Source organism: Rissa tridactyla, chromosome 3 (genome assembly GCF_028500815.1).
Source record: "Rissa tridactyla isolate bRisTri1 chromosome 3, bRisTri1.patW.cur.20221130, whole genome shotgun sequence".
Classification (NCBI taxonomy): Eukaryota; Metazoa; Chordata; class Aves; order Charadriiformes; family Laridae; genus Rissa; species Rissa tridactyla.
The window spans coordinates 32945410-32968456 of record NC_071468.1 but is presented as its reverse complement, the minus strand read 5'-3'; the positions used below and the strand labels follow the sequence as shown (position 1 = coordinate 32968456).

The 23047-nt window shown below is 42.9% G+C and overlaps 1 protein-coding gene across 5 annotated transcripts in view; it reads left to right on the top strand.

Annotated features, from left to right (window-relative positions):
- DAAM2 (dishevelled associated activator of morphogenesis 2) overlaps positions 1 to 23047 on the top strand; it is a 217256-nt gene that overhangs the window by 182392 nt on the left and 11817 nt on the right. For all 5 annotated transcript variants that reach the window (XR_008465346.1, XM_054194894.1, XM_054194895.1 and 2 more), the window contains 7 exons: positions 4423 to 4507; positions 6095 to 6201; positions 6903 to 6991; positions 7767 to 7935; positions 9721 to 9828; positions 11283 to 11343; positions 15898 to 16029. Coding sequence is in view for 4 of the 5 variants with exons in the window: in XM_054194894.1 (XP_054050869.1) it covers positions 4423 to 4507; positions 6095 to 6201; positions 6903 to 6991; positions 7767 to 7935; positions 9721 to 9828; positions 11283 to 11343; positions 15898 to 16029 (751 nt within the window). In the remaining variant the exon portion in view is untranslated. The remainder of the gene's footprint in view (positions 1 to 4422; positions 4508 to 6094; positions 6202 to 6902; positions 6992 to 7766; positions 7936 to 9720; positions 9829 to 11282; positions 11344 to 15897; positions 16030 to 23047) is intronic.

Sequence of the window (23047 nt, the reverse complement as noted above, 5' to 3'; positions counted from 1 at the left end):
CCAATACATTGATATAATGGTGTAAGATGTACCTGGTAAAATGTCCCAACTGTTGTCCCCAAAAGGTTAAGGTGCTGTCTTCTTCACTGATGAGATGAGTTGACAGCTGAGATAAGGGGATGTGAGAAGAGTGGCTGCATCCTTTTGTCTTCTGTGTGAACCTGCAGTTTGACCAGCCTAACTCCTGAATGCTTCTTCTGAGAGCAGGGAAACATCTTCTTTTCCTGCCTTCATGGGGTAGTGACAATGAGTATTCCCAAAGCACAGATATTTAACAGCCTGTAGCTTGGCAGTGTACAGAGCCTTAGGAAAGCTCAGCAGTTAGAGAAGTCTTATGTCCCAGTCACAAAGTTTGTGAGTGAATTGAGTAGTAGCCTGTGTGAAATGAGTTGTGGAGATGGAGAAGTTGTCAGTCAGTAACAGCTAAGATTTGGGTGAGCTATACAAACTGACCTTAGGATGCACCTAAGTATCAGTCAGTACCTCTCACTGTCACAGCTACTACTGCTGGCATCTTTAGGAAGTGCTGTGGTTCAGTTCAGTTTGAAGTAGAAAATGGCCTTGATCCATGATAATCAGTCCCCTTCTCCAAGATAAAAGGAAGAGTGGGATTGTGATCCCTGTGGTATGGGAGCTTAACGTAGCTGCAATGAAACTCGGGGTTCTCTGCTAGTAGGCCAGCATGCTTCTTTCTCAAAAGCTAAGGAAGGTTTAAGCCCGTGAAGTAACTCACTTTTTCTTCTGGGGGGGAGATGGTTAATGGGCGACAAGTATTCTGCTTTGATCCATGGGAGGGAGGAATGAAGGGGGGAGGTTACTGTGAGTTAAATCAATGGGTATATTTAAGAAGGAAAAATGAGCAAGCACTGGATGTCTGTAAGGGAAGCTGATGTAAAACGGCAACATGTCTCCCAGGCATGTTCAGAGTCAGGCTGCTGGCTTTCTCCAGGAGGACGAAACAATAAACCACTTGATGTCTGCAAGTGAAGCTGGTGTTAAATCAGCCGAGGTGTCCTGGGGAGATTAGTGATGAATTACTCTGCAGAGTCAATAGAGATTATTTATGAAGCCAGAGGGGATAGAGGGAGGCAGGCTAAGTACCATATCAGAAGTTATTTGGTACTTGTTGAGCTTTAACATTGCTTGAAGATGACTCAAGCAGTTGGACTTCCATATGCTGCCACCAGATGTATGGGTGAGGGAAGAAGGAGGGAGTATTCTCAGTAAAGATGCTTTTCCTTCCTCATCTGACCAGTGTTGGGCTGCTGTTGAACAACCAGTCACTATCTGTGCTATGAATGAATGTGCTGCAGCTGAGGAAGAGGGCATTCTGTTTTCTTCTGGTCGCATTTACTTCCTGAGTTCTGATGCCAGGATCCATGATTTGGTGGAGTGTAAGGGAGAGAGAATACAACTTGAATTGTGTGCTATTCTGAATTGAGTTGTCTCCAGCAGCTGGAGGAAGAGTGCCTGCATCTGCAGAGCTTGTAAGAAAGTCATTGCAGACTTTGCAATAGATACTGAAATGTAATTTCTGTAGTGTAAATTTTTGGGCTGTAATTCCACTTTAATTTGCTGTCTGTCCCATATGAGTTTTAGACTCTGAGGGATGCCTCTATTCAGCTCTAAATGGAAAGATTTTACGCATCTGCTTTAGGTTCCTCTTTAATCAGTTCACCTGTTTCTGTTTAAAAGCAGCACATCTGTTTCACATTACCACTGGCCATCTTTATGATCTACTGCGTGGCTGGGCATGAGTTTTGAAAACACAAGAATCACTTGATTAACAATTCTTTGGCCAGTTATTCAGCCGGTTTTCAAGTGGGTAGATCCTTGTTTTGTGCTGTTGATGCTTACAGCTCTTGAAACGCGTCCTGCCACAGAAGAGGAACAAGCCCACTTTGGAAGAGTAAGATTCTTTTGGTGTAAATCCTTCTGTACTTGTAATTGGATTGGTAATAATCTAGGATGCACACCTGCAGGCGCTGTGACCCCGTTACAGGCCTGTAAGTGACTAAGTTAAACGGCTTCTCAGCAGGAGGCTGGCAAGCTTTCTGCTTCTCTCTACTGTGGGCTAAACCATTCGAGCCAGATGTTTTTCTGCTGATGGCAGGGGACAGAGTCGTCCAAGAAATCAAAGTGTTTGTTTAACTGTCTGTCCTTGGGGCTCTCAATTATTTTTGAACAGAAGATGTTTTCAAGTGTATTTAGTGCTGATGAATGGCAGCAAACAGAGGAGCTTGGAGTCTGAAGTCCTCAGGCTCCTGGACAGAACAGCAAAATCATCAATAATCTGCACTACACCGTCTGTTGTGTTGACGTATCTCAAATCTGTCTGTATGGTCTTCTTTACTGCATCCTCAAACACACACAGAGGTACTTGCACTGTGTAATGGAGTGGTCAGTGTAGTAACTGCTCGAGTTACTTGTATGGAAAAAATGTGAAACTCGCCCTCATTCTTCTTAACTTCAGTGAAAGTAGCAACAAAAAAACCCCCACCCTGGTATTCATGGGTTGGCTTGTTGCATCCCCTTTGACAGACTGTGTGCCTGCGTCACAAGGCAGAGCTCATCTGTGGACTTGCAGATTCTGGAAAACGTAAACGTGCTCCCTAAAGTAAAAATAGCCAACAAAATGCGGCACTTTAAAAACTTGCCCGCACCGAATTGTCTGTGCATGTGTATATGTGTCTGCTAGGAGCCAGGCCCACACCCACCGTTATGCTTCTCAGCCCTCGTGTAGTCACAGGGTTTGATTGGTTCAGGGTCGCACAACTGCGCACTTTATAATTCCTGGTTATTAAACGCCAAAAGAAACCCTTCCGTTTTCTGATCGAGACTCTAGAGCTTTATGCAGAACCCCATGTACTGAGGTTTCTTGTTTTGATACAGAGTCAAACTGATGACCTAAAATAAAAAGTTTCCAGCCTTTTCATTGTAAAACTTCTAATCCTTATATCTCATCCAAGAGTGGCCCAATTATGTAACTTTTCTGGAAATTCAGTAGCTTTATCTTACTTGGTTAGTATCAGTTTGCCCTCCTTGTCAAGAGCAGACACAATGACCAGCTAGGAACAGAGTGAGAGCAATTAGTTCAGAGGTGTAATATTTAAAAGCTTTTGAATGTCTGCTGATTCATATTTTAGTTTCCAGCTGTTGGTTATATTGGGCAATATTAAAATGTTTTAAGTTTCTTAGATTTAGTAATATTTCCTGTCTGTAAAAATAAAACTCTTTCTTATGCTTTTACCTAGTTCCAAAAATATGATTCCATCCAAATGGCAATAGCAATGTGAAATTCCAACATGGAATTTCTTAGCACTGAAGACAAAAACATTCTCCCTCATGCATCATCCTGTCTCTCATTTATATTTGCATTTTCTCTTTCTGCTGTTAATTAATTATATTGATTGTAGAAGGTCCATGGAGACTACAGACTTCACTCCTCAAATATTTCTTTTCACACTTTCCTGTTTCAGTCCCAAAATTGAGATTTTTCTTGGGGATAGCCTTTCCTTTGTGATTCATTTGGTCCTCCCCTACTCTCCTGAAATGACTGATGGGGGGTGTCATGGGTTGGGGGCAGTGGGGTGGAATTTGTCACTTGTGCATTTCTTTGTTGAAATCTGCACTGAGAATCACCACGTTCATTTCATGTAATCTATCAATAGCCTCACAATAATCACAAATTTTGACTCCTTCTGGTCTGCCCTGGATTTCAAGTGGAGATCTTGAGGGTTTTTTAATTGATTCTGTGTTTTGTTGTAAATGCTGACCCCTCCTCATTGCACACAGATGGACAGGAGTAGATGGGAAGGAAAGTGTAATTTTAATACCTCAGATAATATAATAAGCTTTTGTTTTCAGAGCTTGTTTCATATTGGATATGAAACATGGATATGTAGATGCTCTCAATTCCTTCTTCAGCAGTGACTGCTGATGGAGTGAACTTACCTAGCATGACCAGTCTTCTTACAAGAAACCCTTTTCTCAGATCTGTAAGGGAAAAATCAGCCCCATTACTTGTTACTCTGGGAGATGCTTTAATACACAAGCCAGGGTGTTACATGGACTCACAGTCACTTACAATTCACATGGATTTGAGGGGTTTTATTATAGCAAAAGAATTGATGAGGGAGGTATCTGATATGGAGGAAGTTGGAAGCGCCTTCCATCTATGAGGACCTGATTGTTCTTAATCACCATCTAGTTTTTGATGTGTATTTAATGAGCTGAAGAGGATAAAATCTCTGCCTTTGGAACTGATTCGTTCATCTTGCTGAATACTTTAGAATAGCAGCTTCATAGTAGAACTTCCCATGGTTCTTTTGTGCTTCTTTAGCGCAGCTTTTCAGACTTCCTACTTTCTGTCAGAGTCACTAAAGCTTTGCACTAATGGTACAATGTTGATATTGTTGAAAGGCTGAAGCTGTCTAATGAAGAAATCAGACAAGCAATCTTGAAGATGGACGAACAAGAAGACCTAGCGAAAGATATGCTTGAGCAGGTGAGAAAGATTACAGTCAGATCTATCTTATTCTTAGTCCTTCACGGCCTTTTTTTCACCTCAAGTAAGTGGATACGTGTACTGGCTCTGCTGGTATGTCTGCAGATCTGAACTTGGCCCTTCATGTCAGTGGAGCTCTACCTGGGAGCATGAGAAAAGTATTTTTCCCAATGTTGTCAGATATTCCTCCCTCATGTAACTGTATTTGTATCAGCGTGATCTTATAACAGTTTTCTCTTCTTCATGCAAAATGTGCACGATTACAGTTGGTATGAGGTTTCCTTTCGTGTCCTTTGTTCTTACCTGTGACTTTGCCATAATTTTTCCCATCTCTTCTTTAACTGCAGGGATTTTTTTGTTGTTGTTGTTGTTCTTCTTTTCTTTTTTCTTTTCCTTTTCTTAATATCCCTTCTCTCTGCAACTTTTCCGTTGGGAAATGCCATGAACCAGGCCATGGAGGTCAATGGTTAGAGCCAGGACTAGAGGGGTCTCGCATTCTAACTAGAATGGTTAGAAAGGGAGTCAGGGACTTCTGTCCCCTGCAGTTGGTTCACAGTGTAACTTGTGAGGAAAAAAGCCCAAACAATTAAACTCCCATTTCCCAATTTCCCCTATTTATAGAGGGTGAAAGATGATGCTTTGACCAAAGATGCATATGATAAAGTTTCTTAGGAGTGCGCAAAATATTGTAATTCTGAACTGCCTGACAAATATGATTCCTCCTTTGTGTGCAGTCACAGTATTTAATTGTGTGCAAAAGCTTTTCCTTTTTGGAAACTTATAGCCTACTTGTCATGTTATCTGAAGACTCACAGTGGCTCTAGAAGTCACTACAAGCTTCTGATGCTCCACACCATTGAATATCATGTTTTTTGGGAAGTGGGATAAAATATTAAAGTGGTAAAAAGTGAAGTGCTTGATATGCCTTGTGAGCAGTTTTTGTGGGTGTGCGTTGGGGCTGTGTGCATGGCAATATTTATAACCATACTAAAGCACAACTACCACCAGATATGTCAAAAATCTGTCAAAGTATGAGCTTTTAAGGTCAGCATATGAATAGCAGCCAATGTCACGCAAACATCCAGTCGCTTAGTTATTGTTTATTGTTTCAGCAGAGTAGGGCAGACACAAGAGAGAGATAGATGAGGCTTTGTGTGTACGCTAGGATAGGCATGATGGGTACTTCACACGGAGTGGGACACATCCTGCTCTTGTTTGCACCAGTCTAAACTCCAAGTAATGCTGTGGGAATCACAGTTCCCTCTGTACTTCCCCTTGGGTAAGTTGCAGCAGCACTTGGCCTTTTGGATTTAGAAATGGGAAATTCCCCATAGAATTAAAAATTAATCTAATGGGGTCAGTGAGGGATAAAGACAGAACAGCAAGCAAAGGTTTAAAAAGGTCAGTTTTGTAGGCACAGCTGCACTTTTTTTGAAGTTAAGGTCACACGGCTGAGTCAATGTAATGCTTCCCCATGGTGGCAGAGAAATCTGAGGGCCCTCTCTCTCTCCACCAGGGTTTGTTTGTGCCTCTCCCCTTTTCCCTGGGTCTCTCATCTCGGTGTTTGGTTTGTGTCTGTCACTCTAGCTGCTGAAGTTTGTTCCTGAAAAGAGCGATACTGACCTGTTGGAGGAGCATAAACATGAAATTGAGCGCATGGCCCGGGCGGATCGTTTCCTCTTTGAAATGAGCAGGTCTGTTTGATACATTATGGGAAAGTGCACTGAGGGATTCTTGGAAGCAGCTGTAATTGTTATTGAAAATGGATCATCTGGCAGTGAGGGGGAATGTGCAAGAGATCGTGGGCCAGCATTATACCCTGCATTTGCCAGAAGCCCACAAATGTTACAAATGTTTCCGTTCATTACACAAACTTTTTATTGATGATAAGCACTCTCCGTGCTGTCACTTAAGGACCAGTCCCCTGATGGCAAGCAGAAATCTGCCTCATCTAAACTTGTTCACACAAACAGGAATTCAGATCCAGCTATCAGATGTAGCCAGGGATCAGGATTTCATATAGATCCCTTTTTCCATTCAGCTATCCCATCTCCTCATCCTTCTTTCTTGTTTCAACTTTACTATACCCCAATCAGGATTAACGTCTTGTTCTGCTAATTGAGATGCAGCTGGTATCTCCCATGATTCATATTTTGAAAGTAACGGGAATTCTTCCAGCTTCTTTTCAGTTGTCATCGAAACATGCCTTGAGGTCCTCTATTTTCATAACAAGGTTGATTATGTAGTGTTAGATGTTTGAACCACGTCTGTAATCCCATGCATAGGCCTTGTGGGACTCAGCATCCAACCATTAGATTATGTAGGCAGCATACTGACCTGGGGCTTCAAAGTACAGTTCCAGTTCAGTGTTGGCTTTCCTTTACCCTTCATGCAGGATTGACCACTATCAACAACGGCTGCAAGCATTATTCTTTAAGAAGAAGTTTCCAGAGAGGCTGGCAGAAGCAAAACCAAAAGTGGAAGGTATGGTTAAAGCTTTTGCGAAGAGTTGGGTAGAGGGGCAGGGAAGGTCAAGAGAGGCTTGTCTCCAAAGGAGGTGCTGTTACATGCGGGCTACGATTGTAGAGCCAGTGAGCCCAAGGCATGTCCTGTGCTAAGAAATGAATTCTGTCTGACACTCTTCTTGCACCCATTGACTTAATAAAGTCAGTTTCATGATTGTCACACTGTAAAGATGACCTGACAGATGTGACAGTATGCTACCAGGCTGTGCTAAGCTGACAAAAGCTTTCATAGCCTTTCTGTGCAGATCAGCCTTCCTTTCTCAACCTCAAATCCTTGCACCTTCCCTCTCCATGGGGCAGTGAGAATAGATGCCTCAGGATGGTGGTATTCTGGGAACGTGTCACTTACAAGGACGGGGTGCATATGGCTTCTGTGCCACATCCATGGTTATCACAGTGAAGAGATGTGCGTACTCTACTCTACATCATTTTCGGATGAGCTCAAGCCTTTTCCCTGTTCTCACTGGCTGTTTTTTTAGAGTGTGAGGTCCAGGAGAACGGCCTTGCTCCTGGGTTCAGAGGAGCATCCTACAGGCTACGTGTAGTGCATCTTCCTTCCACTTGTCCTGGTTCTGGGCATGTGGATGCGGGAAGGACAGTACAAACACAAACTGTGTTGCAGCATTTGCTGGGCAATAGTCAGATGGGCATTTTGGGGTACTTCAAATTATAGGCCCAAGCATGTTAAAATCGCCACTGTGCAATAACCTGTTACTTTTTTTTCTCTTTGCAAGCCATTCTTCTGGCATCCAAAGAACTCATCCGAAGCAAGCGTTTGAGGCAACTCCTGGAGGTAGTTCTGGCCTTTGGGAATTATATGAACAAGGGCCAAAGGGGAAGTGCTTATGGCTTCAAAGTCTCTAGCCTCAACAAAATTGCGGACACCAAATCCAGCATAGACAGGTAGGCTAGAAGGCTGTAAATGAGTTAGTTACTGTCATGATGCATCTCTTATCATAGTAATGAAAGTAGGTTTTGTTTGTTTTTAGCTCTGTAGACCATTTAAAATAATGTCATATTTGGCATTTAAGCAGTGCTTTTCACTCTAAAAGATCCTGCAGCAGTTAAGACTACCTGTTAACACAGCGCTCACATTCTGCTGTTTCTTCGGGTAATGCACATCTGTTGTTGGATTGTGTTTCTGCAACACTATGCAAAGATGACAAAATGTAGTATTTCACAAATAACTGAAATAAGTTTGGGGGGGGAGGAGGATTTCTATGGAATTTGCCCTTTATACCAGAGTTTTATGGCCATGGTTTTGCAAAAAAGAAAACACAAAAAACTCTGACCACAGTTTTATGTCTCCTGTGGAACATGGCATATGTTTCTGATGCAGGACTGTCATAAACTGTCTCTCTACCTACAGCAGTAATGGAACCACAAGGCATAGCTCAGAGAGACTAAGCCTGCTTGTATCTAGAGCAGTTAAGGAAAATAGCTGGTTTGGGGAAGGTGGAGCTTACTGTTTATGGACATGGGCTGCATGTCTTTATACTGCGACCCCATGTTTTGCCCCACATCCCCATACTGGTTCTGGAAATTAATCCAGATGTGACTGGGGAGAGAATACCACTTTTGGGCTCCAGCAGCACTAAGGTTTTCTTTGGAGATCTCCTACACTGGTTCTTACTAACTTGCACCTTCCTTGACTTGTGAGACCTGCTGAGACCATAGTTGTGGTGAAATGACTCCAGACTGTGACAGAATGAATAATGGCAGTAAGAAGCCATAGGAAATTCATCCCTACCTAACAGAGTTTGAACTAACAGAGTTCTGTTTTGACTACCACAATGTCCTTTCCTTATTCCAAGGCTAACACTTGTGTAGCTAGTGTTGAAATTTTTTTTGTCTTAATGTAGCTTAGCTTGATTTTCCATGTATTAAATGTCCTGTGCATATTCTGTTCTCTTACCAGTCCCCAGCTCCCAGGCTCTAGTCTGTGTGAAGCAGTGGCCATCTGCTGTCTTGCCTGTCAGTTAACCACATAACACCCACCTCAAGTAGCTGTTATGGCTGGCTGTTCTCTCTACGTGCAAACTTCACTGATGCAAAATTCATCATTTACTTTGCAAATTTTCTTAAACCTTTTCCTGCATCTCTCACACATCTCATTTCCATCCACTCCTACTTGAGCTGCCATTGCTTTTGTAGTAGTGAGCCTGACCTCTACTCAGAAGTATAGCTCTTTCATTACTGTAGTTTTCTTTGCAGCTTCTTCAACCTTCAAGAACCTTTTCATCTTCTTAGTTAACTCTTACGTTTTTTCCACATTGCCTCTGAGAACAATTCACTTCTCCTTTACGAGTCAATGTCACTTCAGTGCTTTTAGGTTTTATTCTCTGAAGTATCTGGGGTCAAATAATATAGCGTGTTACACAATTTTCTTTTCTGTTACACCATCTACACAGATGGATGGAAGGATGCTGGTGCTTCCAGAACAAATCAAGGCACAATATATTGCTTAAGCTTGTAGGAAGGATGGTTCATAAAGGACTAATTCATTTCAATCTGTGATACTTTTTTTTTTAATTCAATAACAGAGCTGCTAACAAAAATGTTTGTTTTGTTCATTCAAGCACATTTCCTACCCAAATAGTTTTCACTGATTTGTCACAATCCTCCCACCATCCTTTTCCTTCTCACCACCATCTTCCTGCTCATTTATCCCTTTTTTTTCTTTTTTAGGAACATTACGCTGCTGCACTACTTAATTATGATCTTTGAAAAGAATTATCCAGATATCCTAGATATTCAGTCTGAGTTGCAGCATCTTCCAGAAGCAGCAAAAGTCAAGTAAGTCCAGTGCTATTGCTCGTTCCCGGAGCTGGAGTTCCCGGTGATTTCAGTTGACTTAATGATCATCAGTTTTTTCATTGCTGTCGTCTAAACTCATGGCCAGCCTTTCGGATGAAATGCCTTTGCTCACATCCTTGATGTTATTCAGATGTACATCAACAGATAATTTTGGTCCAAAAACATTTGTAGATGATGAAGTTGACAGCTTTACTCAGATATGTCTATATCTATTTCTGAATCAGACATTGTAACCAGACTGGTTGTTGTTTGTAATTCACTCACCATATTCTGTGGTTGTTCATCTAAGTCAAGTGCTATTTTTTCTGGATAATTGAAGATTTGTTTCTCTGGCAGACTCAGTTAGGCACAGAGGCCCTCTGCCTAATGATCAGGAAGATCATTCAAACTTTTGCACAAATCAGTCTTGCACAAAAATTGGAAAGCATCATATTTTCTGTACAAATTTCAATTATATTTTTTTCCATTTTCTGTAGGTGTTTGTGGAAAACAAATACACATGCAATCCTTCAAAATACTAGCATTTTTTTCTTTCCAAAGCACTGCTCAAAAATACCTTTACATATTGTTTGCCCAGCCATGGTTCTTTGTGTAGGGAACTACTGAAGCTAATGAAAGATAGGTAAAAAATAACTGTAGGTTCGCACATAAAGGCATTTATTAAGGCTTTAGTGGTGTTTTTGAGATGTAAACTGCTACTCATCAAATACTTGAAGGAGATGCCTGCTGACTCACAAATAGGTACTAACTAGTTACGTGGAAATGAAAAGCCTATTTTTTTTTCATACAAGTCCTAGAAAAAAACCTCTTGTTTTTATATGATGAGCAGAAATTCAGTACAGCGCTTGTGTCTAAGGAAGCACGTATTAACATTAACAATAGGGTTTAAGCTTGCAAGGACTACTATACGGTAGAAATGCAGATGGAAAAAAACAACGTTTGGACTGTGAGGAAGACAAAAATCACATATAAATTTACTGCTAATGGGATTTAGTAGTAAAGTCGTTCAAGAATCATATGTAGAGATAATCTGAGACCCCAGTATTGCATGTGCCTAAAGCTGGAGTCCTTGGTTATGTGTCAGCTGATAATTGCAAGCTGTCCATGTGTTATATGCTCCTTGCTGGAGGGTCAGGCTCAGCTCATGGGGCAGATGTTCTGAGGGCAACCCCACCTCTTCTTCCCAGGAAAATCTCGATCTTCAATTTGACCACAGGCAAGTAGGGTCTGCCTCATCTTACATCTCATACAAAAAGCAGCACAGAGCGCTAACAGACCCCCTCTCCCTCATTCCGAGTCATCTGGCGTGGCTGGTGCCAAAGGCCGGATACCAGACTTGATGGGCCAATGGTATGTTCTGCTGCACAGTTCCTGTATTGCTGAGTAACACTGCTCTTTTTGTTTTATCTGCTCTGTGTCTGTCTCCTGTGCAGCCTGGTGGAGCTGGAGAAGGAAGTCAACAACATAAAGACTGGATTGAAAGCTGTTGAAGCTGTAAGTATCTGAAGATTTCCAAAGCACCATACTTAAAATATCTCACTCGGAATCAGGGGCACTATATATTTTATGATAAGAGAAAGTGGGCTTTCTTTTTCTGTTCCTTTCCATTCCATTCCAGAATGCATTAACCAAGAAAAAACAAATAAAAGCTTCTCATGTTGAGCTCCTGCTGATGATCTTAGCAGACTTAAGCCTAATGAAAAGCCTGTTTGATCTTGGCCTGGAAAGTAAAAGGACAGTTTGACAAATGGCATGGACTGAAAGAAGAAATAAAATTCTTGCTCTTTCTTATTGACGGATGGCTGGCTGCTGAGCAAGTGTTTCACAGGGCTTTTGGAGTAGTAGTAAACAGGTAGTGCACTGTTATATGCAGCCCTAACCTATCCTAAGCACTCTTTGGGAAAGCAAAGGAAAAAACAGACTAGTTAAAGATGAGGGAGCTGAGTTGGCAAGCAAAACAACAATGGCATTTTTTCCTGCTATTAATGAAAGCCTTTTAAGCTGGACTTAGGTTGCCTGTGTTCAATTTGTATTTAGGTAGTGCAGAGCCTTCCATCTCAACAGAGGACAGTACAAATGGTGCATTGATGCAGTTGTGTGTACTGAATTATGAGAGTTAAAGATGAGGGATGGGCCTAAATGCTCCCTGGAGTCACAAATTCGTGTGTTAGCTGTGGTTCCCCTACTTGGACGCCTCCTTTAGTGAATGTGTTGGGTTTGTTCCTGGGGCAAGACTCCAGCCTTCCTGAGGCAGGAGAGCACGGAGAAGGACACCATGTTCGGTGGCAGGAAGTAGGAACTCTCCTGTTTGCCTCTTGCTTATGCCATTGACATACGTGTGTGGCTTTGAACAACACCATGCGTTTGCCTCCTCTCCGTGAAATGGGAGTTACAAATACCTACCTCTCACAAGGGCTGATGTGAGGAAGGTCAAGTTAGTGTTTGCACAGCAGTTGAAAAAGTAAAGATTAAAGGCCAAATTCACTCTATTGTCTCTGTCCCTTAAAGTCTCCCATCATCTGTGCAGATGTTATAACCCTAAGAACATCACTTGCTCTTTCTACAAGTATAGGAACAAAATCCTATGTTCAGGCTGGTGCTGGCATCTCTTGCCTGTTGGATATACTAAGACAAGGGTAGTGCTGAGAGACACAGCAGAGGTCTTTGGAACTCAAGAAGGTTCCTGCTGTTTAGCTGTTCTTTGCCCTTTCAAATAGGGTTTTATTAGCCACACTTTTCAGTATCCCTCCATCTTCAGGATGTTTCACCTTTTTCAACTCATGTCAGTTTAATGCTAGTGGAGCATTCCAGATGGAGAGCGTTCTGTACTGGGACTGCTGGCAAAGGGAGCAGTTGTTGGGAATTGCATTGGGTGGTTTCTGTGCAAGGATTACCTATCACCTACAAGGAACTAACACGGGACCCTCCAGTCCTTCTTATCCACTATCAGACAGACAGTGATGACTTCATTTTCCTTTCACCTGGCCTGAGTTTGGTTTGGCTCTGGGGGTAGAGGAAGGGATCTTTGTCCTGTCAGCGGCCCCCAGGTTGTCTGGCTGTCTCCAGCAGTTCATCATGTAATTAGCCAGTGATCCTCCCATGAAAAAACAAACTTTCCAAACCTTATTTCTGGATCGTTGGGGTAAGGGAGAACACAGCAATGAGAAGAGATACTGCTGCATACGTGGAGTGCAGTGTTTGGGAATTAAAAGCACCTGTAAAGGGAAGGCTGACATGGAGTTCATGACACGAAGAGAGGCCCAGTTTTGGCTGGGACAGACAATTCCCCCCATTGAAATGTGAGTACCTACCTCTGTTTTGCTTTCTGTGATTGGATTATTTGTCCTTTTGCCTTTACAGCCAATTTTTTCTTTTCTTTCCCATACATGGGTTCCATGGGCAACCTCTCCTTCCCATCACCGTCTTCCCTCCTCAGTCTTCTCCCTGCCGTGGTATTTTTCATCTGGGGCTGCCAGCACCTCCCAGTCTGCTTGCTCAATTCGTGGTTTTCTGGTGTGTAAAAAGCAGCACTGTAGCAACAATAGAAGATCACTGTCAGGTGGAAAGGGGAGGAGGGGAAGGTGTGATTCTTGATTCCATTCCAGTGTGTTCTCACCACAGCCTTGGCTCCAGTGACTAAGAAGTTTCTTCAAGGCCCCTTAAGAATAGAAAGCTAAAAATAGTTTCACAGTCAGATGTTCTTAAACGTACTACTAACCCTTTGCCTTCCTGGACTTGCAGCTTCTTTGTAAAAATAAGACATAATAGTTTTCAAGACATGCATGCAGCTGTTGCCTTTGTGTAGGATGCTCCCAGAAGGACATCCAAGTAGTTCTTGGTCTTCTCCAAATCAGGAATTGAATTCTGTCAGCAGAGCCCTTCTCTCACACAGCAAGGAGATCATAACCACCGCTTGAGAAACCACTGCCATGGCTTAATCTCTCTAGAGAACAAGCAGCCCAGCCCTCCAGGGGCAGTGCTAGCTTCTGCGCTTGTGTGCTGTTATGAGTAGTATAGACCATTTCTGGAAGACACAGAAGAGTTTCTTATTCTCTGGCATTGCTCTTGGGATGATTACATAGTAATGCTCGTTACTTGTGTGGGGTTTTTTGTTTTGTTTTGTTGGGTTTTTTTTTATTTTGGAAGAATTATTCTGCAGGGAAAATTGAATTTGAAATTGAAGGACAGACCACCTAATCTTAATTTTGCTTTGAAAAACATTGCTCTCCAGTAACAATCCCAAATGCTGTAGCTTTCAACAGTGAGTATGATGACAGAACTGTTATACTCACCTGCTTGGGGAGGTAGGTGAGAAACAGATAAAGCAACTTTCATCTAAAATTAGCTTAAAAATTAGAATGGGCAAGAATGGCTGAAGAAAATACGCATAATTCTTAGAAGCATGTGAAGTGACATCTCCTGTACTTGTAAGCTCCAATTCAAAGTGATTGTAACATAGAGACAATTCATTGCAAAGTGGTGTAACTGACTAGTGCTCCTGGGACTCTCCCTTGGGATATATTAGGAAAACCAGTGGAGAAGAAGATGTAATATAAAGCAGGGGAAGTAGCACTTTCTTAATGTGGACTTTTCTCTGGCTACCTGCTCGTTGCTTTTCCTGCCCCGTTTCTGCCTTGTGGTCTTTCCTTGTAGTGGTTACATTCTCTTTCCAGCTCACATCAGACCAGAAGATATATCACATCTGATTTTAGATTGTTGATGGCCAAAAGTCATTCTTTGCATTCAGCAGCACTGTGGAGAAAATCCCAAGGGGTTTCTCAGCATAGATGCTTATAAACCTACCCATTTGGCTCTGTGAACCAGTATTTTCATGACCAGTAACAGAGAGCACCAAACATGCATGTAGCTGGAGTTGCAGCCAGCACAAAAATATTTTTTTCCAAAGGGAACAGAGGGTCAGATTGTAACTTGACCTGTTGTTTCATGCTGCTTTCCCTACAGAGAAAGTAAGGCTTTATCATTCCCACTGATTATCCAGCTGAGAATAAAGATGAGGCCCAGATTATGATTTCATTGTCCCCATGAGACTGTCAACTGCACACAAGCCAAGCATAGGCACGGAAGACTGCCAGTCTTACTATAATTTTGGGGAGCTCCATAACTCTTTCGGTGCCACAAGCATGGTGAACAGAGTAAGAGAAGAGAAGAGAGATAGCATGGGTAATCTTGGCTTAAAACTAAAAATCTTGAGCCAGAAAGAACGAATCTTACAATATTTTTTTTTCTTTCTGTAGCTAGTGGACAAATAGAGCTTAGCTTCGTATGGGTTTATATCTTTCTGGTTTTTTCCGCCCATAAATCTTACTGCAATAGCCCTGGTTTATAACCCTGTGACTTTTATGACATCCAAGCTAATGCTTATTGGTTAGCAGGGTGCTGGCAAATGTTGCACCTGAAATCTTTCTGCTTGTTCTTCAGTGGGAGAGCCAATTTTGATATCTTTTTGCTGCCCATCTAGTGCTTTTCAGAGAACTAAAGGTGAGATCCAGAGCTAGGAACTATATCGGTTATTCACATATGTACATGTTTCCCCAAGTATACAACCTTTTGAGCCACCATGGCAAGAGAAGACAGAGCGAAACTCACTGTTGAAAATTCCAAATTCACTTGCTGCACGATCTGAGTTCTCTATTATTTGTCATTCTTCATAGGAAAAAAAAAAAGAAAAAGCAGCTTTTCATGTACTTAATGCATAAATTATAAAGTCGCTTTAGAAATTCAAGATGTTGATAGCTTTCTTGGGAGTGGTTGTTGTTTGAGGATAAAGGGAGTAACTAGGACTTCATTCATCCATTCATGACGGACATCCTTCATCCTACCTTAATTTTCCCTCTCATTCTGAAAAGGCAAAACCTTTGAGTTAGTGAGAAAGCAGTTTCTGAGTTACAAATCTGGATGAATGCGTGCGGAGTGGGATCAGAGGATGCTCTGCACTGAGTGAAATAGATGGGCTTCCCTTCTTCCCTCCTTGTCAGCGAGGAATCTTTGATGCTTGCCTGTCTATATCTCTTACTTCTTCTCTTTCAGGAACTGGATTATCAGAAGAGACGCATGCGGGAATCAGGGGACAGGTTCGTTCCCGTCATGAGCGATTTCATCACTGTGGCCAGTTTCAGCTTCTCAGAGTTAGAAGACCTTCTCAATGAGGCTAGAGACAAGGTAAGAATACCTTTTGAAGAAGCGTTTGGGGTTTCACTGGCTCATTAAAAAGCCTGAATCAAAATGGAAGCAGCAATTTCAGCTGCTGGGACTGCAGTGAAAACTATAGAAGAAGGTTCAGTGCTCTTGCCCATTTCTTGCTAATCTTCCTTAACGTTATCCATGTGTGGCACAGAATTGCGATGGCAATGTCTGCACCAGGATACCCCACCATGCCATGGTGTTAAAGGGACTGCCTTTTAAGCAAGCTCTCCAAAAGAGGTCCTTTGGTGATTAGTGATAGTGACCTCATATCTTTTACCTTCTGCTTCCGACTTGATCCTACTCTGCTCATTCAGCTGGGAACATTTGTGCTTCATTTCATTCCTTTAAAAATGCACCTCCGTGTAGTTTTGTAACCCTGAATATCCGATGTTTTCCACTTACGCTTCTCTGTTCCTGCTTGTATTTCCTTGCAAGGATAGAAATCCCAAACATACGTGGCTTGTTTGACATTCTTGGATCCCTCTTACACAGCCAGCACCATGTGTGTGTTACTCTTCAGGTGCTGCTGTGATCATGTTGTCCTTGCACTGTCTGCACCTCCATTACCAGATTTGTACAACTGAGGAGGAGCTTGTTCTTTGCTGATGATTGGAGTCTGGCACTAATCCCTCTGCCTCTCAGCTGAATGACAAAGAATTTATATGAAAAGATCATAAGCATATGAAAATGTTTAGAGAAGAGCAAGGTCTAAAGTAAACGATATGTAATGGCAAATCTGCCCTTGATTGGCTGGCACGTTAAAAGTGCTTGGCTTTATGAAGCAAATGTGTTATTTCTTTTGGATTGAATTGTTTCCACTGCTGGTGTCAATCCTTGCAGCGTTAAGGGACCTATTGCATTAGTAATGAAACCTGTGCTGTTGGGTTGGTAGGCCGCCTATTGTGAAGGATAGGCAAAATACAGGCTGAGGCTCTGAACAGTAAGACTCCTCACTCATCCAGTCGCTCTGCAGTAATGTCATTCTGTAATTCCAAAGCAGTTCCTTGCTGTGGAGATAATGTTGGTAACACTGACTTGCAGCTGCGAACACCAGGGGCTACTGGCTGTCAGCTAGAGCTAGCTGCCCTGGCTATGTCGGGGCTGTAGTTGTTACAACACTCAGAAGGCAAAGCTGAGCAGTCTAACACTTGTTAATGTAAGGAAATTTTGTGGAGAATAACGTGTTTAATTTTTTCATTGCTGTCATGTTGCTTGAGAAGATTCAAACCAATTCCAACATAAGAACGTTCATGCCATACTGGCTTTATAATCACAAAACCAATATTCTACATGCTATGCCTCCACTAAATTTCCTGAGAAAAGCTCAGTTTTCTATGGTTTGGGGGTTTCTGTTTTATGACGGGGTAAATTTCTCAACTTCATTATCGTTAGGTGCACATTTCTGGAAGCAAATTCACTCCGTCCTCGGCTTAGAATGCCCGGTTTTCATTCAGCGTTATAGATGGTGGTGGTCCTTTCTTTTGGCACACTAGGACAAAAAGTCCAATATGGTTTCTTTACAAGGTCAGTCAGGGGTTAAAAAACAGCAAGTGGTACATGTCCAGCACAGCAATGCAACTTCTCTTGATTGGGCGCTTGCAGGAAAAATACCATTCTTTTGCTTTAAGAATAACCAGAGAATCTCCCTGCAGACGGACCAATATGTCTGGAAGTTGTTGCATGCTTTTTTAGACATAGCCAACATAAAGCACTCGACATAAAGAGATGTTTTATTTTAATGACTATAACATGCTTAGGAAACATTTTTCTACCTTCTCCTAGCACACCCTTACTATGTTTGAACACATGCTGTTCCAACTTCTGCTCAACCTATGGCTTTGGTTCTTCCACTGGCAAAAAGCTGCTTTTGGACTCCTAAAAGGGAACTGTCTGTCCTTACCAATGCTGAGCTATTTCTCATGTTTGCTTCACATTATTTTTCCCCTCTCTTCTTCCTCTTTTTCCTCTTTTTTCTAAAAAAAAAAAAAAAAGGAAGAAAAAGCAAGCTGGAAATTTTCAACAAACCAGATGTGGTCTGCAAACGCTATAACATCTTCCAACCTCAATGGGCTCTCTGTTTTTGTTGAATCTCAAGCTTTTTTCTTACCATGGAAACCTACAATATTAGGTTTATTAGCCAATTAAAGGAAGAGAAGGACCAAGACATCTGATTACCCTCTTCTTTTTTGATTTCTCAAAGCAAAGCAAATTGAAAAAATGATAGTGGGAGAGAGAGGACTTTTAAAAATATCCTAATGAGCCCAGGAAGAATTGGTCTGGTTCACAGATTTATTAGTAATAATGAAGCCCTAGTTTTAACAGCTGGAGTTGGATATCCTTCTAAATATAGATGTGGCTAATTGATTGCCATGAGTTAATCAGAACCACGTTTTCTCAGCTGGGATTTAAAACAATACAAATTATCTTTTCAAACCTGGGAAGTTTTTTTATTTTTTTAAATGCCTTTAGTATTAGCAAAAGTCATTTTTGTATTCCTTTAAGTTATGGAAACGATCCATTACCAAGGTGTGGTGCTGACCTTCTCTGTAGAGGATATTTTTCACAATCCCATGCAGTACTTTTTTTTGGCCTTTTTTCTTAAACAGGACCATTTACAGTTAGTGGCCATGGGGAGGAAGTGATATTTTAAATTTAAAGGGCCAGGTTGTCAAACGCAGGCACCCATGTTTTCAGAGGAAGCCTTGTAACTCTACTTATCTTCATGCAGTAAACACATGGCTTGGTTAAGAACTGATTGAAAACTTAGACCGACTCTTTAAACAGGCTCCCTAGCACAGCTGGTTCTTGTTCTTTTTGTGTTTTTCTCACTTTCAATACCACTTTATAAGGGAATATATAGATTAGATCAAGGGATAATGTTTTCTGCCATTTCCCATAAACTGGAAGGTGGGGGCAGGAGAAAGTGAAATTCTGCCAGTTTTTACATGTTTGAATAGATGAAAAAATTACTCTTGCACATCAGAAAGAATGGAATGAGGTTGAATTTTGTTTGTGAAAATTTTTCCCTGTGGGGCAAATACCCAGGCAGAGGAACAGTGACCTCCCATGGTATGATTTCTGTTATCCTGCTTGAAAAAGGTGATATTTGCCCTATATGAAGCTTTACAAAATACTTAAATGTAGACAGGTATGAACTTAGATTGCTAAACTGCTTCATAACTGTTCTACATTGTGCTTGGTTTATAACAAACCTGAATGTTTTGTATTTTCCTAGAACAAAGTCTGCTTAGTCAGGTGTTGCCATTCCTATGATGAATATCAAACTTAAGTCTCTCTATAGAGGCACAAAGGAGGCCACCACCTGGGCAAGGCTGATGAGGAGGGTAGTAAAATTGTCCATGCCCAGTCTTTCTCATGACAGCTCCTCTCAAGCAGGGTGTTTGTCATCATGGAGACTGGAGTTCAGAGTCTTCACGTGCGTTTAATAAGCTTAACACATATAGTAACTGTTTTGAAGAATAGCAAGGCAGTGAAAGCCAAAATCCATTTTAAAAAATAGTCATTAATGGTAGAATGCTATGAAGCACACAGAAATACTGTGGTCCAAGAGCCAGATACAGGCTGTGCACTTCAGTGATTCATTTTGGGGAACCAGTATTTTCTGTCAGCCGCTAGGGCTAATGAATAAGGAAAGGATCAGGATGGAGACTGAGGAAGTCAAGATGGGGTGTGTTACAAAGGACAAGGGCAGGCACCACAGCCTGCTGTCAGAAACAGCCATTTGGTAAATAAATTATATAGCTGTTGTACACCAACTTAGAATCATAGAATTGTTAGGATTGGAAGGGACCTTAAAGATCATCTAGTTCCAACCCCCCTGCCATGGGCAGGGACATCTCCCACTAGATCAGGTTGCTCAGAGCCCCATCCAGCCTGGCCTTAAAAACTTCCAGGGATGGGGCTTCCACCACCTCTCTGGGAAACCTGTTCCAGTGTCTCACCACCCTCATGGTGAAGAGCTTCTTCCTAACATCCAGTCTGAATCGTCCCAGCTCTAGTTTTAATCCATTCCCTCTAGTCCTACCATTACCCGACATCCTAAAAAGTCCCTCACCAGCTTTCTTGTAGGCCCCCTTAAGATACTGGTAGGCCGCTATAAGGTCTCCTCGGAGCCTTCTTTTCTCCAGACTGAACAATCCCAATTCCCTCAGTCTGTCCTCATAGGAGAGGTGCTCCAGCCCTCTGATCATCCTCGTGGCCCTTCTCTGGACATGTTCCAGCACGTCCATATCTTTCTTGCAGTAGGGGCTCCAGAATTGGATGCAGTACTCCAGGTGGGGTCTCACGAGAGTGGAGTAGAGGGGGAGAATCACCTCCCTCGACCTGCTGGCCACACTTCTCCGGATGCAGCCCAGGATACGATTGGCTTTCTGGGCTGCTAGTGCACACTGACGGCTCATGTTGAGCCTCTCGTCTACCAGCACCCCCAAGTCCTTTTCTTCAGGGCTGCTCTCAAGCCAGTCGCTGCCCAGCCTATATCGGTGCTTGGGATTGCCCCGACCCAGATGGAGGACCTTGCACTTGGTGTTGTTGAACTTCATGAGGTTGGCATGGGCCCACCTCTCCAGCCTGTCAAGGTCCCTCTGGATGGCATCCCTTCCCTCCAGCGTGTCAGCCACCCCACACAGCTCGGTGTCCTCAGCAAACTTGCTGAGGGTGCAATCTATGCCACTGTCCGTGTTGCTGACGAAGATGTTAAACAAGACCGGTCCCAGCACTGATCCTGGAGGGACTCTACTTGTCACTGGCCTCCACTTGGACATGGACCCATTGACAGCCACTCTTTGGGTGTGGCCGTCAAGGCAGTTCTTTATCCACTGAATTGTCAGTCCATCAAAGCCATATTTTATCAGCTTGGAGACCAGGATGTCATGCAGGACAGTGTCAAAGGCTTTGCTCAGGTCCAGGTAAATGACATCAGTTGCTCTCCCCTTGTCTGTTGACGTTGTGACCTTCTCATAGAAGGCCTCCAGGTTTGTCAGGCATGATTTGCCCTTGGTGAAGCCGTGTTGATTGTACCCAATCACCTCTTTGTTATTCTTCTGCCTCAGCAGTGCCTCCAGGAGGATCTGCTCCATAATCTTACCAGGCACGGAGGTGAGACTGACTGGCCTATAGTTCCCTGGTTCCTCCTTCTTTCCCTTTTTGGAAATGGGGATTATGTTTCCCCTTTTTCAGTCAGTGGGGACTTCACCAGACTGCCATGACTTTTGGAATATAATAGAGAGCGGTTTAGCAACCTCATCTGCCCGTTCCTTCAGTACCCGTGGCTGTATCCCATCAGGTCCCATGGACTTGTTCACTTTCAGGTTCATCAGATGGTCACGAACTTGATCTTCACGTATAATGGGCAGTTCTGTCCAACTCCTGCCATTGTCTTCTGTGACTCCAGGAGTGTTGCTGGAGCCCTTGCCAGTGAAGACTGAGGAAAAGAAGTTGTTGAGAACCTCGGCCTTCTCCATATCACTTGCCACCAGCTCCCCCGTTTCCTTTCTGAGGGGGCCCACACCCTCCCTAGTCTTCTTCTTAGCATTAATGTACCTGTAGAAATTTTTGCTGTTTCGTTTGATCTCCTTGGCTAGACTTAATTCTAACTGAGATTTAGCTTTTCTCACCAGGTCTCTTGCTGTTCGGACAGCCTCCTTATATGCCCCCCATTCCAGCTGTCCTTTCTTCCACTCCTTATAAAGTTTCTTTTTGTGTGACGGTGTGTCCAGGAGCTCCCTGTTCATCCAGGCAGGTCTCCTAGCATTCTTTCCTGCCTTCCTCTTTGTCAGTATAGTTTGCTCCTGGACACGGAGAAGGTGATCCTTGAATACTGACCAGCTGTCCTGGGCCCCCCTTCCCTCTAGAGCTTTGTCCCACGGCACTTTGGCCAGCAGATCCCTGAAGCAATCAAAGTCTGCATGCCTAAAGTCCAGGGTCATAAGCTTGGAATATATCCTCCTAGTTGCCCTGAGGATCTTAAATTCTATCGCTTCATGGTCACTGCAGCCAAGGTTATCCCTGAGCCACACGTTGGTCACCAGCCCTTCCCCGTTGGTGAGAACGAGGTCCAGCATAGCACCTTTTCTTGTTGGTTCCTCTACCATTTGGAGGAGGAAGTTGTCATCTATGCATTCCAGGAACATCCTGGATTGCTGGTGCCTTGCTGTGTTCTCCCTCCAGCAGATGTCAGGGTGGTTGAAATCCCCCACGAGGACGAGGGCCTATGAACGCAAAGCCACTTCTATCTGCCTATGGAGGGCCCCATCTGCTTGGCTCTGCAGATGCTTCAGGGTAGGTGGGCATCTAACACATCAGAAATGTTTATAGGACCTATATCTTGATTTTGAGCCTCCCAGAGTCACTTTCAAACTCCTAGGATAATCCTATAAGAGCATTTAGGCACAAGGAGAGCTGGGCCCAGCCCTGCCTGAAATCGGTGGGGCTACTTGTCTGGGGAAGACAGTCCATGTTGCATGGCTACATGGTGTAATTCATTTCTGCATTGGCTCCTCCCACAATAGCAGACAGGACAGACAGCAGGAAATTTTTATCATGGCTGCTTTTCCTCCTCCTCGTAGAGCGTCGTTCCTGCCATTTCCAGAACTCCTCTGCCACTGTTTAACATTTCGTTGGCAAGCACAGCAGAGAGTGTGTGCGCTGCTGTCCCGCTTTCCCTCTCCTTGCTAAAATGGCTTTTTAAAATAAACAACTGTCTAAACGATTTGCTTTGGCAAGAGGATGAATTCAGTGGAAAGTTTGGCAGAGGAAGCGGAGCTGGCACTGATCTCGTGGACCTGTTATATCATGGAGCTTGGGGGCCCTTATGGTGTGGAAATGAATTTTTTAATGAAAAAAAAGAGATACCATTCTGTATTACAGTGGAAAACCTGCTGAAACATAGTTTTCCATCTTGCTTTTGCCCACGTTACCTGTCCCCAAATGACTTCAGGAATAAGCAAGTTTCAGCCCTTGTTCCGTGATATTA